Genomic DNA, 17,054 nt, shown 5'->3' with positions numbered 1-17,054 from the left:
AAAGTGTATAACTTCACATTTCTCCACATTATACCCTGTATTCCATTTGCCATGATCTTGCCCATTCACTTAGCCTGTCTATATCACCTTGAAGCCTCTTTGTATCCTCCTCACAACTTACATTCCCACCTAGCTTTGTATCATCGGCTAACTTGGATATAGTACATTTGGTCCCCTCATCCAAATCATTGATATAGATTGTGAATAGCTGGGGCCCAAGCACCAATCTTTGCGGCACTAGTTACAGCCTCCCAATCCGAAAATGACTTGTTTATTCCTACTCTCTGTCTTCTGTCCGTTAACAAATCCTCAATCCATGCTAGTATATTATCCCGAATCCCATGAGCCCTAATTTTGTTTAATAACCTCTTGTGAGGCACCTTGTCGAATGCCTTCTGAAAATCCAAATACACCACATCCACTGGTCCCCCCATATCTATTCTAGTAGTTACAACCGCAAAAAACTCTTAACAGATTTGTCAAACATGATTTCCCTTTCATAAATCCATGTTGACTCTGCCCGATCCTATTATTATTTTCTAAGTGCCCTGCTACCATGTTCTTAATAATAGATTCGAGCACTTTCCCTATCATGCAGGTGGATGGCAGGCAACCTTGAAGCCACCATTACACATTTAATGTTCACCACCATTATATAATGGAATATCTAAATTAGATGGATCCTGGGAACCAGGGATATTCTTTTCACCCAAGGTTCTTGACATCAGTCCAAAACTTACAAACTGTGGCTGAAATCAAATATAATGAGGCACAGGCCTTCACAACAGTACAATTAGAGAATACCTCAGATAAACTGCAGCATTGTCTGGAAATGTGCTATAGCATAGCTTGGCAAAAGCATCTTAGCAAAATGATAATGGTGTGCTGTTTGCTGCACAATTTTGCTATCACAGAGGAGTCGCCATGGAAGAAGTGTAAGAAGAAGCTCAGGCCATCCCTGAGGAGGTTAACAGTAGTCTGAGGCTCAGGAGCTGCTTCCTGCACTGGCAGCAGCCAAGGACGTAAATTGAATAAACAACTATTTTAATTAAACATCCAAGTCGCACCAGTAAAAGCATTCTGAATACTTGTCCTCAGTAAACTGTTCCTGCAAGAACTGTGCACACTATTATTCTCTATTTGATCTCATTTACCTTCCATGCTCATTCATTCACGTCCAACTGCAGACATCTGCACCAGTAAAAATTAACTCTCAGAACAAAATGGAAATGCAAATCAAACGCTTTATTTACCTAACAGTGAATTTGTTCCGCACCTGAGTGTTTTCTCACATAGTGACTGTGCACTAAGTCTTTTTCCCAATGCCTAATATAATGTTTCATCTAGGTAATACTCTAGAGAGATAAGGAAATTAGGTTACTGGATGCCATTGAGTTGCTCCTGGGATGGAGTGATTATTTGCATGGTCCTTCTACATATGCACACGTATGGGGGGGGACAGGGCCTAAATAATGTCTAGCTCCCACCAGAACCGTACATGAACACCGGAGGGCCCTTGTCAGAGCATTGCGACCTGTGGGACAGGTTGGAGGGCACAGGCCTGAGCAGTAGGTCATAGCCTCGGGGTAGGTGTCTGGGTGTGGAGACCCAGCGAGAATCAGCTGAGGATTGACTGCAGTTGCACAGGGTTTGGCACCGGACTGGAGTATTTTTTTGGGGGGGGGGGTGGTGGTGGGGCAAAGTGCAGGCGTACAGGGCCTGGCAGCATGCTGGAGTATTTTTTTGGGAGGCGTAGGGTGGGATGGTGCAGGTGTACAGGGCCCGGCAGCAGGCCGAGGTAGTTAGAGGGCAGGGCTATGGGTGGTGAAAGGACACAGGAACCGGCAGCAGGTTGGGCTATTTTTGTGGGTACGAGGGCACAAGGCTGGAGTCTCTTGTCAGACCATCGCTAGCGATCTGTGGAGCAGTTTGGCGGGGACAGGCCTGAGCAGTAGGCTGCGGCCTTGGCAGGGAGTCTGGCTTTTGGGACCCAGCGACAATCAGTTGAGGGTGGAAACCCAGCCTGGGCCTTGGCCCTCAGTGAGTGTGTGAGGGTCCCGGGGTTTGGTGGTGTTGGTGCTCGGGGTCCTATGCATTTTTCCGCCTCTCGCACTCTCCGGCTTCATGCATGGCTTCTGGGCATTAGCAACCACGTGTTTGCGAGCACAACCATTGCGCTACACTCGGCTCCCACACAAGGACTGAACCTGCAGTCTAATTTTCAACAATCTAGAGCGACAAACTCCGAGGAAAACTTAGGAACAGCACTTATGGGCAAAACACCTGCACACCATACACACGGTCCTTTCATTCAGAATTAAGGAATTTTTATCACTTCCAGAAGGAAAAGAAACATAAAACTCCAAAGAATTAACTAACCCACTAATTAAGAGTTTTGTTGGCTGGATTTTTGGTCTTCTGCCACCCATGTTAGCGCCCCAGAGGGGCGGCAATAGTGGCGGTAAGCACTTCCGGGCGGACAGCCAGCTTCCAGCGCCCCGCCGGGAAATTCAGTGCTGGTTTGGGGAGGGCGCGGAGCATTACTGCTCGGAAGTGGTGAGCTGATGTGCAACTTCCCTGGTTGTGACACTGGCTCAATTTGTGGCTGCCGCCCGACCCGTAACGCCCTACAGAGCGCCCTAGTAGGAACACCTGTGGAAGCAGGCGTTTCAAGCTGTAGCGGCCATAGTGAGGTAAGTAATGTTAACCACAGGTAAGTGTGATTTTCTATTTTTTTGCGATTTATGTTGTGAAGGCGTGAGTTATATAGTGGGAATGTTTTTGATGTTTTTTCCCCCAGGCCTCTCTTAGGGAGCTCCGAGGCCGGCTGTTTAGCTCTGGATTTTAGCTTGCTCAGCCGGTCTAACGCCCTAAAAGAAGTGTGCAATGCCTCCCTTGGTGCTCCGCCCCACACTCAGGGCTCAGCTGATGAATTTTGCTGACTGAGGCGCAAACTGCTCCCGGGTGCAAGCTTTACCACCCCGCTACCATTACCGCCCCGAAATGAGCAGAACCAAAATTCTTTTATTTTACCAGCCAAGCACAACTAGAAATATAATTACAGAACATTATTAACAGAGGATCATCACAAAGCTAACTAGACTTTCACATTCTGTAGTCTGGAAAAACTGGATCACGTTACACATTGCAGTGTTGTCAGCAGCCGGCAGGATCAAATTATACTTTTCAGATAAACTGTTGGGGGTATCTTGTCCTCCAAAGGGACCAATCAGAAAACTGGTGTTGCAAATAGACGTGACTGATTTATGTGGGAGCACACTGCAGGGCTGCAATGAGATTGTTCAAGTCTGTTTCTGGCCAATGTGCCATCCTGGTGAATGTGACAGACAGACTCACTGACGGGAAAGGTCTCAACAGCGTCAGTTGGAACATTCCTGAAAGAACTCATGGCTCTGTTTAGGACTTCTATTAATGGGGAGTTCTACTGCAGATCGATGTAAAAGTGCCATGCACACCACAGTGGATTGCATTTCAGAGAAGCAGTCAAACACCACTGCACCAACGCAGTTAGTGGACCATTCCAGACTGGCTGTAACACCTTGCTGGGTGCTTCTCATGCTCTCAAATGATGACATAAATTGACTGTGCTCAAAAAGCAACATTTGTTTGGACATAAGCCCTGGATGGTACCAATCCTGGAATTCAGTACTGCAGGTGGACCTGATCTGGGTATCAGTTTCTGTAATGTATTTAACCCTGTGTAACCTGCATGACACCTGACCACCAGAAGGCCCACCTGTTGGAGCCCCAAGGGATCCCAGCATCTCTTGGAAGCACAGTATATAAGCAGGCCATCCACGAGGTACCTACATTCTGGAGTCTTATTAAAGCAGCTAAGGCCACACTTGCTCATTGTACACAGTACTCAGTTGCATCCCTTATTATCAGTGTACCAATTGGTGATGAGGTAACGAACAACCACGTGAAAATGCAAAGAACAGTCGGTATCCTGGAGGAGTTCTCAGAAGGGGATGATTGGGAGGCCTTCGTGAAGAGACTCGACCAATACTTCGTGGCCAACGAGCTGGAAGAGGACGAGAACGCAACCAAACGAAAGGCGATCCTCCTAACTGTCTGTGGGGCAACAACCTATGGCCTCATATCTCCTGGTCCCGGCAACACCGACAGAGAAATCCTACGAGGAATTGTGTACACTGGTCCGGGAGCACCTAAATCCTAAGGAAAGCATTTTGATGGCGAGGTATCGGTTCTACACGTGTCAACGATTGGAGGGCCAGGAAGTGGCGAGCTATGTCGCCGAAATAAGGCGCCTCACAGAATATTGTGAGTTTGAAAGATTCCAAGAACAAATGCTCAGAGACTTTTTTGTACTAGGCATTGGGTATGAGACAATCCTTCGCAAACTGTTGACTGTAGAAACTCCGAATCTAAGTAAAGCCATAACGATAGCCCAGGCATTTATGTCCACCAGCGACAACACCAAACAGATTTCGCAGAGTAAAGAAGTTTCGACCAGTACTGTGCATAAAGTAACGTCGATCTCGAGCAGAAATGTACATGGCAGAACGTACACGCCGGCAGCTGTGGCCCGACCTCAATTAACCCAGATTCCGCCATCAATCATTAATGCGAGGCAGTTAACATCTTGTTGGAGCCGCGGAGGTGATCATCAGCCCCATCAATGCTGCTTTAAGCACTATGCGAGCAATGGTTGCAGAACGAATGTGCAGGCGAGCTGCAAACCCTGCAAACCACCGCATTGCAGAGGAAGATCGATCCACTGTGGATCAGACTGAATTGGAGACTCGTACGGAGGAGGCAGAAGTGTACGGGGTACACACATTCACTACGAAATGTCCACCAATAATGTTGAAAGTTGAACTGAAAGGTGTTCCAGTATCTATGGAACTGGACATGGGGGCAAGTCAGTCCATAATGAGTAAAAAGGCCTGCGACAGACTGTGGGGCAATAAGGCACACAGGCCCAAGCTCAGCCCCATTCACACCACACTAAGGACTGACACCAAGCAACTAATCCCTGTAACTGGCAGTGCTGGTCAAAGTCTCCTATGACGGAGCAGTACACAAACTCCCACTGTAGATTGTGCCAGGGGATGGCCCCACATTGTTTGGCAGAAGCTGGCTTGGAAAAATCCACTGAAACTGGGATGACATCCGAGCACTTTCGTCCATCGACGACGCCTCATGTACCCAGGTTCTGAGCAAGTTCCCATCGTTGTTCGAGCCAGGCATTGGAAGCTTCTCGGGGGCGAAAGTGCAGATCCATTTGGTTCCCGGTATGCGACCCATCCACCACAAGGCACGGGCGGTACCGTACATGATGCGTGAAAAAGTGGAAATTCAGCTGGATAGGCTGCAACGTGAAGGCATCATCGTGCCGGTGGAATTCAATGACTGGGCCAGTCCGGGTTTCCCGGTACTTAAGGAGGACGGCACGGTTAGAATTTGCAGGGACTATAAAGTAGTGATTAACCGTTTTTAGCTGCAGGACCAGTACCCGCTACCCAAGGCAGACGACCTATTTGCGACCCTGGCTGGAGGGAAGATGTTCACCAAGTTGGACCTGACCTCGGCCTACATGACACAGAAGATATAAATAACCTTCGGAATGTACAAGGGGACAGTGGGTCTAGTGAGAATGAGGAACTGAAATATATCCTTATTAGGCGGGAAATTGTGTTAGGGAAATTGATGGGATTAAAGGCGGATAAATCCACAGGTCCTAATAGTCTGCATCCCAGAGTACTTAAGGAAGTGGCCCAAGAAATAGTGGATGCATTGGTGATCATTTTCCAACAATCTATCGAATCTGGATCAGTTCCTATGGATTGGAGGGTAGCTAATGTAACGCCACTTTTTAAAAAAGGGAGAGAGAAAGTGGGTAATTATAGACCAGTTAGCCTGAAATCAGTTGTGGGGAAAATGTTGGAATCAATCACTAAGGATGAAATAGCAGCCCATTTGGAAAGCAGTGACAGGATCGGACCGAGTCAGCATGGATTTATGAAAGGGAAATCATGCTTGACGAATCTTCTGGAATTTTTTGAGGATGTAACTAGAAGAGTGGACAAGGGAGAACCAGTGGATGTGGTGTATTTGGACTTTCAAAAGGCTTTTGACAGGGTCCCGCACAAGAGATTGGTGTGCAAAATCAAAGTGCATGGTATTGGGGGTAATGTACTGACGTGGATAGAGAACTGATTGGCAGACAGGAAGCAGAGAGTCGGGATAAACAGGTCCTTTTCAGAATAGCAGGCAGTTACTAGTGGGGTGCCGCAGGGCTCAGTGCTGGGACCCCAGCTCTTTACAATATACATTAACGATTTGGACGAAGGAATTGAAGCAATGCATCGTCCTGCATCCAGAGGTGGGCATTGACATTTTATGCCTATGATTATGTCATTTGCCATAGTCCTGGCACTGAGAATTGTGGCGATGCAGGGTGACTTGGACAGATTAGGTGAGTGGGCAAATACATGGCAGATGCAGTATAATGTGGATAAATGTGAGGTTATCTATTTTGGCGGCAAAAACACAAAGGCAGAATATTATCTGAATGGAGGCGGACTAGAAAAAGGGGAGGTGCAACGAGACCTGGGTGTCATGGTTCATGAGTCACTGAAAGTGGGCACGCAGGTACAGCAGGCGGTAAAGAAGGCAAATGGTATGTTGGCCTTCATAGCTAGGGGATTTGAATATCGGAACAGGGAGGTCTTACTGCAGTTGTATAGGGCCTTAGTGAGGCCTCACCTGGAATATTGTGTTCAGTTTTGTTCTCCTAGTCTGAGGAAGGACGTTCTTGCTATTGAGGGAGCGCAGCGAAGGTTCACCAAACTGATTCCAGGGATGGCTGGGCTGTCATATGAGGAGAGACTGGATCAACAGAGAGACACAAGATAGTAAAAGCTTTTACCGATATATAAAACGGAAAAGAATGACTAAAGTAAATGTTGGTCCCTTAGAAGATTAGAAGGAGGATTTAATAATGGGAAATGTGGAAATGGCTGAGACCTTAAACAATTATTTTGCTTCGGTCTTCACAGTGGAAGACACAAAAACCATGCCAAAAATTGCTGGTCACGGGAATGTGGGAAGGCAGGACTTTGAGATAATCACTATCACTAGGGGGGTAGTGCTGGACAGGCTAATAATGGAACTCAATTTAGACAAGTCCCCTGGTCCTGATGAAATGCATCCCAGGGTATTAAAAGAGATGGCGGAAGTTACAGCAGATGCATTCGTTATAATCTACCAAAATTCTCTGGACTCTGGGGAGGTACCAGCGGATTGGAAAGCAGCTAATGTAACGCCTCTGTTTAAAAAAGGGGGTAGACAAAAGGCAGGTAACTATAGGCTGGTTAGTTTAACATCTGTAGTGGGGAAAATGCTTGAAACTATTAAGGAAGAAATAGCGGGACATCTAGATAGGAATAGTGCAATCAAGCAGACGCAACATGGATTCATGAAGGGGAAATCATGTTTAACTAATTTACTGGAATTCTTTGAGGATATAACGAGCATGGTGGATAGAGGTGTACCGATGGATGTGGTGTATTTAAATTTCCAAAAGACATTCGAAAGGTGCCACACAAAAAGTTACTGCAGAAGATAAAAGTACGCGGAGTCAGAGGAAATGTATTAGCATGAATCGAGAATTTGCTGGCTAACAGAAAGCAGAGAGTCTGGATAAATGGGTCCTTTTTGGGTTGGAAATCGATGGTTAGTGGTGTGCCACAGGGATCGGTGCTGGGACCACAACTGTTTACAATATACATAGATGACCTGGAAGAGGCGACAGAGTGTGTGTAACAAAATTTGCAGATGACACAAAGATTAGTGGGAAAGCGGGTTGTGTAGAGGACACAGAGAGGCTGCAAAGAGATTTAGATAGGTTAAGCGAATGGGCTAAGGTTTGGCAGATGGAATACAATGTCGGAAAATGTGAGGTCATCCACCTTGGGAAAAAAAACAGTAAAAGAGAATATTATTTGAATGGGGAGAAATTACAACATGCTGCGGTGCAGAGGGACCTGGGGGTCCTTGTGCATAAATCCCAAAAAGTTAGTTTGCAGGTGCAGCAGGTAATCAGGAAGGCAAATGGAATGTTGGCCTTCATTGCGAGAGGGATGGAGTACAAAAGCAGGGAGGTCCTGCTGCAACTGTACAGGGTATTGGTGAGGCCGCTTCTGGAGTACTGCGTGCAGTTTTGGTCACCTTACTTAAGAAAGGATATACTAGCTTTGGAGGGAATACAGAGACGATTCACTAGGCTGATTCCGGAGATGATAGGGTTACCTTATGATGATAGATTGAGTAGACTGGGTCTTTACTCGTCGGAGTTCAGAAGGATGAGGGGTGATCTTAGAGAAACATTTAAAATAATGAAAGGGATAGACAAGATAGAGGCAGAGAGGTTGTTTCCACTGGTCGGGGAGACTAGAACTAGGGGGCACAGCCTCAAAATACGGGGGGAGCCAATTTAAAACCCAGTTGAGAAGGAATTTCTTCTCCCAGAGGGTTGTGAATCTGTGGAATTCTCTGCCCAAGGAAGCAGTTGAGGCTAGCTCATTGAATGTATTCAAATCACAGATAGATAGATTTTTAACCAATAAGGGAATTAAGGGTTACGGGGAGCGGGCGGGTAAGTGGAGCTGAGTCCACGGCCAGATCAGCCATGATCTTGTTGAATGGCGGAGCAGGCTCGAGGGGCTAGATGGCCTACTCCTGTTCCTAATTCTTATGTTCTTATGTTCAACTGGGCCTTTATTCACTGGCGTTTAGAAGGATGAGAGGGAATCTCATAGAAACATATAAGATTCTGACGGGACTGGACAGGTTAGATGTGGGAAGAATGTTCTCGATGTTGGGGAAGTCCAGAACCAGGGGACATAGTATTAGGTTAAGGGGTAGGCCATTTAGGACTGAGATGAGGAGAAACTTCTTCACTCAGAGAGTTGTTGACCTGTGGAATTCCCTGCCGCTGAGAGTTGTTGATGCCAGTTCATTGGATATATTCAAGAGGGAGTTAGATATGGCCCTTACGGTTAAGGGGATCAAGGGGTATGGAGAGAAAGCAGGAAAGGGGTACAAGGAATGATCAGCCATGATCTTATTGAATGGCGGTGCAGGCTCGAAGGGCCGAATGGCTTACTCCTGCACCTATTTTCGATGTTTCTATCAGCCTCACCTGCATAGACACGCACTGTTTATCTACAACCGGTGCCTGTTCGGGATTTGGTCGGCCGCGGCAATCTTCGAGCGGAACATGGAGAGCCTGCTAAAGTCATTTCATTGCACAGTGATTTTCCAGGACGACATATTGGTTACAGGTCGGGACACCATTGAACACTTGAAGAATCTGGAAGAGGTTCTTCGTCAGTTGGATCATGTGGGACTCAGGTTGAAACACACGAAGTGTGTGTTCCTGGCGCTGGAGGTCGAGTTCTTGGGAAGAAGAATTGCAGCGGACGGCATCAGACCCACCAACGCCAAGACGGAGGCCATCAAGAACGCGCTGCAACCACAAAACGTGATGGAACTGCGGTCATTCCTGGGACTCTTTAATTATTTCGGTAATTTCCTACCTGGGTTAAGCACCCTGCTTGAACCCTTATATGCGCTACTGCGCAAGGGAGACGACTGGGTATGGGGGAATTCACAAGAGGCTGCTTTTAAGAAAGCCAGAAATCTGTTGTGTTCAAACAAACTGCTTGTCCTGTATAACCCTTGTAAATGATTAGTGCTAGCTTGTGATGCATCGTCATATGGGGTCGGGGGTGTGTTACAACAGGCTAACGAATCGGGGATTTTGCAACCGGTCGCTATGTGTCCAGGAGTTTGTCCAAGGCCGAAAGGTCCTACAGCATGATTGAAAAAGAGGCTCTGCCATGCATCTACGGGGTGACAAAAATGCACCAGTACTTATTTGGCTTCAAGTTTGAGCTTGAAACTGACCACAAGCCGCTCAAATCGCTGTTCTCTGAGAGCAAAGGGATTAATACCAATGCCTCTGCTCGCATCAAAGATGGGCGCTCACGCTGTCGACATACAACTATTTAATCCGCCACAGACCGGGCACAGAGAATTGCGCAGATGCTCTCAGTCGGCTGCCATTGCCCACCACCGGGGTGGAAATGGCACAGCCAGCAGACTTGCTCATGGTCATGGAGGCATTTGAGAATGAGAAATCCCCCGTTACGGCTTGCCAGATCAGGACTTGGACCAGGCAGGATTCCTTTACTGTCTTTGGTTAAAAAAACTGTGTCCTTCATGGGAGCTGGTCCAGTGTCCCAGTGGAGATGCAGGAGGCGATTAAGCTGTTCCACAGATGCAGGCGAGTTGTCCCTGCAGGCGGACTGTCTATTGTGGGGCAATCGCGTGGTCTTGCCCAAGAAAGGCAGAGGTACGTTCATATGTGAACTGCACCCACCCAAGCATCGTAATGATGAAAGCCATAGCCAGATCCCATGTGTGGTGGCCTGACATCGATTCAGATTTAGAGTCATGCGTTCGCCAATGCAACACTTGCTCTCAGCTGAGCAATGCACCCAGAGAAGCACCGCAAAGTTTGTGGTCTTGGCCCTCCAAAGCGTGGTTGAGGATCCATGTAGGCTATGTGGGCCCATTTCTAGGCAAAATGTTTTTGATTGTCGTGGATGCTTACTCAAAATGGATTGAATGTGCAATAATGTCAGTAAGCATGTCCATGGCCACTATTGAAAGCCTATGAACCATGTTTGCCACGCACGGCTTGCCTGATATCCTAGTCAGCGACAATGGACCGTGCTTCACCAGTGCTGAATTCAAGGAATTCATGACCCGCAACGGGATCAAACATGTCACATCTGCTCCAGTCAAGCCCGCGTCCAACGGCCAGGCAGAACGGGCAGTTCAGACCATCAAGCAAAGCTTGAAACGTGTGTCGGAAGGCTCCCTGCAGACGCGGCTGTCCAGAGTGCTTCTCAGCTACCGCACCAGACCCCACTCGCTCACCGGGGTTCCCCCAGCCAAGCTGCTCATGAAAAGGGTGCTCAAAACAAGGCTCTCTCTTGTCCACCCTGATCACATGGTGGGCAAGTGACATCAACAAAGTGTGTACCATGACCGCGCAAATTTGTCACGCGATATTGAGATCAATGATCCCGTGTTTGTGCTCAATTATGGACATGGTCCCAAATGGGTCACTGGCACGGTCACAGCGAAAAAGGGGAGTAGGATGTTTCAGGTCAAATTGGCCAATGGACAATCGCACAGAAAACATTTGGACCAAATCAAATTGCGGTTCACCAACAGCTACGAACAACCCAAAGAGGACACCACCAACTTTGACCCTCCAACACACACACAAGTGGCAACTGACATCATGGTTGACCACGATACCGAACTCATCATCCCCAGCACCCCGGCTGCCCAACAGTCCAGTGAAGAACTGACCAACCCACCCACACCCGCATTTGTACCGAGACGATCGACAAGGGAGCGTAAAGCCCCAGATCGTCTCACCTTGTAAATAAGTGTACTGTTGACTTCACGGGGGAGTGATGTAATGTATTTAACCCTGTGTAACCTGCATGACACCTGACCACCAGAGGGCCTAACTGTTGGAGTCCCAAGGGATGCACAGTATACAAGCAAGCCATCCACGAGGTACCTGCACTCTGGAGTCTTATTAAAGGAGCTAAGGTCACACTTGCTCATTGTACACAGTACTCAGTTTCATCCCTTATTATGAGTGTACCAGTTTCCTTGATCCTTTGTTGCCACCTCTACTTGCTCCTCCTCACGCATGCTCTGTGCTTCTTTTATTACTCCTCTCCTGAAAATCTAATTCTCCTAGAGTAGATGTATCAGTGCTAGTATCTACTGCAGATGCAGTGAGTGTTTCTGTGTGCTGTGAGGTGGTAAACTTTTCTCCTTGGAGAAGACAGTTGCTGCCTCTTATTGCAGACATATGTAGAAACAGAAGAGGAGTAAGCATTACAACAAAATCAGCAACACAATCCTTGTAACAAATGTGACCGGCTAACATATGAAAAGACTTGCATTTATACAGCACCTTTCATGACCTCCAGACATATCAAAGCACTTTACAGTGAATGAAGTACTTTTGGCGTGTAGTCACTGTTATAATGTGAGAAACGCAGCTGCCAATTTGCGCACAGCAAGCTCCCACAAACAGCAATGTGATAATGACCAGATAATCTGTTTTTGTTATGTTGATTGAGGGATAGATATTGACCATTACACCGGGGATAACTCCCCTGCTCTTCTTGGAAACAGTGCAGTCCAATGGGATCTTTTACGTCCACTTAAGAGAGCAGACGGGACCTCGGTTTAAGGTCTCATCCAAAAGATGGCACCTCTGACAGTGCAGCACTCCCTCAGCACTGCACTGGAGTGTCAGCCTAGATTTATGTACTCAAGTCCTTTGAACTCACAACCTTCTGACTCAGAGACGAGTGTGCTACCCATTGAGCCACAGCTGACACAATGCTGGGGTGCATGCTAAGTTAGGGAATGACAGAGATGTAGAAAAGGTATGATAAGTTAGGGGTGGAAGAATAAGCATCAGTGATGGATACTAACCTGATGGTGCACAATATCCTCCAGCATGATCTTTGTTGATTTTGTTTAACACGTTTCAGTTCTACTATTTCTTTGAACCTAGCTAGAGTTAGAGGCTTCCGGTAGAGTGGGCCATGTCTAGCTGCCCGCATTGTCATGTGTTATGGGCTTCTTTTCCTTGCAATGATAAACAATTTAGTTAACTGCTATAAGGTTGAAGAGCTCTGACATAGTAATGCATGTGGCCATCCTGCCTCCAAAACAGATCTGTGACTACGCAAGCTGCTAATGTTGAAAATATTAGCAAATATCAATTTACAAATGAGTGACTTACAACATTATAAGGTTTCAGTAAATGTGGGATATTCTGATAATGTAAGTTTAGGTTTCCCAAATTAAGAACAGCTCTCTTACATTGGGACATCCCCTGCTAGTGCATATCTGCTCATGGTGATTGGGAGCAGCTTTCTCCTGGAAGTACACAGAAGGCATCCTGAAATTAAAAGTTGTCAGAAGACATGCACGGTCACCCTGTAGCTCGTCCACATCCTTCCTGTGTGAGTACTATCCAATGCAATACTAGTGTTGAAATTTGTAGGTGATACCAAATTTGGGGTATAGCTAATGTGGAAGATGGCACCAAAATACAGGAAGTTGTAAATAGGCAAATTAAATTCAATACAGCAATGTGTGAGGTGGTTCATTTTGCTGGAGGAATAAGGAGGTCACTTATTCTTTAGAATGTAAGGGCTCAAGTTTCGGCCTGAATTGCTTCTATTTTTTTGGAGCAACTAGTTTAGAATGGAGCATCTGAGAAATTGCAATTCTCGGCATTTAGTTTGCTCCAGTTCCAGTGAGTTAGAATAGTTTCATTTTAGAACAGATTTTTTTTTTCCAACAGGGAGCGTGTCCGGCCATTTACGCCTGTTTTGCAAATTTAGACAGCGAAAACTTACTCCAAACTAACTTAGAATAGAGTAAGCGTAGATTTTTGTACGCTAAGAAAAACCTTGCCTACACATATAAATCAGGCGTAGGGAACGAGAGATAGGGGGGAGAAGGGGGGTTTACAAACATTAAATACTTCACTTTTACAAATAAAGAGCCATTATCAATAATAAATGATAAATAAATCAACAAATCAACCAATAAATCAATCAAAAAAATTAAAAATAAAAAAAAGTAAAAAAATCAATCAATAAATAAAAAATTAAGTTTCTACTCACCGTCCACAGCACCAGGAGCCCTCCAACGGCGTGCTGGGATGGTCCCCCCGCCCCCAATATCTCTCTCTCTCTGTCTCTGTCAGTGTCTCTCTCTGTCAGTGTCTTTCTGTGTTTCTGACAATGGAGGGTGGGGAGGGAGAGAGGGGGGAGAGGAGGAGGGGGGAGAGAGAGGGGGGAGAGGAGGGGGTTGGGAGAGGAGGGGGTGGGGAGGGACAGGAGGGGGGAGGAGGGAGAGAGAGAATGGAGGGAGAGAGGGGCGAGAGAAGGGGAAGGAGAGGAGGGGGAAGAGGAGAGGGGGAAGAGGAGAGGGGGAAGAGGAGAGGGGGAAGAGGAGTGGGGGAAAAGGGGGGGAAAAGAGGAGAGGTGGGAAAGAGGAGAGGGGGGGGGAAGAGGAGAGGGGGGGGAGAGGGGGGCTGAACGGGCCCAGACGACGACGACGCCTGGCCGCGCCGAAGACTTTGAACGGGGCCCACCCCCAGCAAGATGCCGGGCGGGCGGGCCCTGCCGAGGACATGGGGGGGGGGGGGGGGCGGAGAGGAGGAGGAACGGCTGAACGGGAGGGAGAGAAGGAGGGGGGGGTAGCGGAAGCTGAATGGAAGGGAGGCCAGAGTCCGATCTTCGCCCGGTGAGCCCATTCGGCCAGGGCTAGGGGCGGCATGCTTCGGGCCCCTCCCACGTAGCCTCGGGGGCGTGCATGTGCAGAGGTCCCGGCACTGTTTTCAGTGCAGGGACCTAGCTCCGCCCCTGACCCCTTGTGCTGCGTCACACCGAGCACGAAGATGTCCTGAGGAGACCGGAGAATCACAAGGTAAGTTTTCGCCGCCCTTTTTATTCCAGAAAATCGGCGCACCTTATGGAGGTGCGCCATTCTTACAGAAGGCGGAAACTTGGGCCCTAAGAAACTAAACTGAATAGAGGAGCAAAGAGATCTAAGAATACAAATACATAAATAGATGATACGCTCGAAAACCCCATACAAGTTGGTCATGGCCTCCTCCACACTCTGACATGTTGGGGTAGCTCCTTGGCAGCGGAGCAAATAAGTCATTTTCTTTTAAAAACTGAGGCCCCAAAGTCTGCATATCTGTCCTCTTTAGCAGAGCTAGGATGTGAGCTGGCCCCTCTGTTGAGCTATTTCCTGGACTGTCCGTTCTTGCACCAGCTCACTTGAGCTCAGACTCCTCTAATTCATTGTCTATCCATGGAGGGTGCTGACTTGTGTCCTTATACATGAATGAAAAATAATGTGCACAGTTTATGCTATTACAGTTAAAACAATAACATTAATTATATGTTTTCATAGAAGCATACAAATACTTTCATGAAACAAAATTTGATGGGCTGGAATTTGCGTAATAAGTCTTGTCTCCAAGAGCGTGCAGAAATCAAGCGCAGGCTGCGGAAAGAGCATGGGTCAAACCAGTCCCACCCACTCCTTCTCTCAACGACTATCTGTCCCACCTGTGACAGAGACTGTGGTTCTCGTATTGGACTGTACAGCCACCTAAGAACTCCTGTTAAGAGTGGAAGTAAGTCTTCCTCGATTCCGAGGGACTGCCTATGATGATGATGAATAAGGGCGAACTAACAACATTCGCTGTTATTACCTCTTTGAAATTGACCGCAACTTCAGGATGTAGCACATGCGCATCTAAATGTGGAAATCCTGAAGTTGTGTTCAGTCATTCACTGGTCTGACACTCTCCGCCCCACAGCCGACAATCAGTGTAAACAATGAAACTTATGAAAACTTGGGCTTTTCTGCGTTAATATCGGTGTTAAATGGCCAAGTAAAAGTTAGGCCTTGTTGGATTAGGTGTAACTGGGGTTTAACAGTGTATTCACTGCTAAACAAATTTTATGGCCCTGAAAAACTAATTTTAATTTTGTGGCGTTTCAAATTTCTCCATTATGATTAAAAATTCAAATTTTTAAGAAATTAAAAAAATATATATATTTTTTTAAAGCTTGTTCATAATTATTTCAGGTTTACATTTTCCCCGTGTGAGAGCCCCAATCTTTGTTTTTCTCTCTCTAACATTTTTTAAAAAGTCCAAATAAAAGCAGCTTCTTCAATTCCTGGTCCTCTGTCTGTGAGAATTCTGCATTGTGATTGGCTGCTTAGACAGTTTGTTGAATTCACAGCAGAGCAAATTCTCCATTATCTTACACTGCAATCTCTTGCTTCTTGAAAAAGGCAAACTTCTCGCTACAGAGATCGTGAGATGTTTGTGGGCAGCTTTCTTCAGAGCCAGCCATAGGGAGAAACAGAGCTTTCTTTAGAAACTTACTGCCATAAATCATATGGTTACTAACCACATTAAGCAGAGTTTATGCTTTTTAGAAAATAAATCCATGGTTTAAACAGCATTTATTTAAAATGTAAGCTGAATAGATGTAAATAGAACAAGAACTAATAATAAAAAAAAATACAATGGATCAAATTACTTGGAACACATACCTGTGTAATATAGATGATTTTGTGTAACTGAATGAGAATCTGTTGGATTGGGTCACTGATTTGACGTACTTTTCGTTGAGACACTGCTATTCCTGCAGATGCTGTAAGTGAGAATGTTATAATCAGCTAAACTGTCCACTTAGTTTTACCATCATATATTCATAATAGGAAATCTATCAGAGTAATACCCAGCTGTAACTGCATTTGAGGATAGTACAGAAGAGATGATGTGGTTACAGCAACACTTAGTTTAATTTAAAAGGAAGGAAATCGAGTTGCTTTACATTTCCAGGACTTTTTTTAAAAACTGTAATACCAGCACAGCATCATATTAAAAGTGTACACTCTGTCAATGAGCCTGCTGATTAGTTATGAATAATTTTCTGAATACTACTGCCATGACTAGATTGCCACAGAAAATTACAAAAATAATATGTCAGCTAGCACACAAAGGACTTATAAGTATGAGTCTGTGATTGGAGCCTTCTGCATACCAAAAATGTTAGAAGTATACTATTGTGTTCCGAACACAGATGAGACTGCACACAAGGAGGTTAAAGTAACGGTAACCTTAGTCTTTAATAAGACACTCCAGAGTAAGGAACAGGCCTTAGGGGCCGGCTTATATACAGTGCTCCCAAGAGATGCTGGGATCCCTTGGGACTTCAGGGGATGCGCTCCGTGGTGGCGGAACATGGGAGTGCATGCTTTACAGATACACAACATCACTCCCCCCAAAGTCAAAGTGAAAACTATTTACAAGCTGAAGCGGTCAGGAGCCTTTCTTTCCCTGGTGGACA

At 46.3% G+C, this 17,054-nt stretch overlaps 1 protein-coding gene across 5 annotated transcripts in view; it reads right to left on the bottom strand.

The window, feature by feature from the left end:
- Window positions 1-17,054, bottom strand: part of nek10 (NIMA-related kinase 10) — a 436,136-nt gene that overhangs the window by 25,308 nt on the left and 393,774 nt on the right. For all 5 annotated transcript variants that reach the window (XM_070880873.1, XM_070880874.1, XM_070880876.1 and 2 more), the window contains one exon: window positions 16,255-16,355. In XM_070880873.1, the coding sequence (XP_070736974.1) occupies window positions 16,255-16,355 (101 nt within the window). The remainder of the gene's footprint in view (window positions 1-16,254; window positions 16,356-17,054) is intronic.

Source organism: Pristiophorus japonicus, chromosome 5 (assembly GCF_044704955.1).
Source record: "Pristiophorus japonicus isolate sPriJap1 chromosome 5, sPriJap1.hap1, whole genome shotgun sequence".
Classification (NCBI taxonomy): Eukaryota; Metazoa; Chordata; class Chondrichthyes; family Pristiophoridae; genus Pristiophorus; species Pristiophorus japonicus.
The sequence above is the reverse complement of the archived record's forward strand: the minus strand, read 5'-3'. Positions and strand labels throughout refer to the sequence as shown.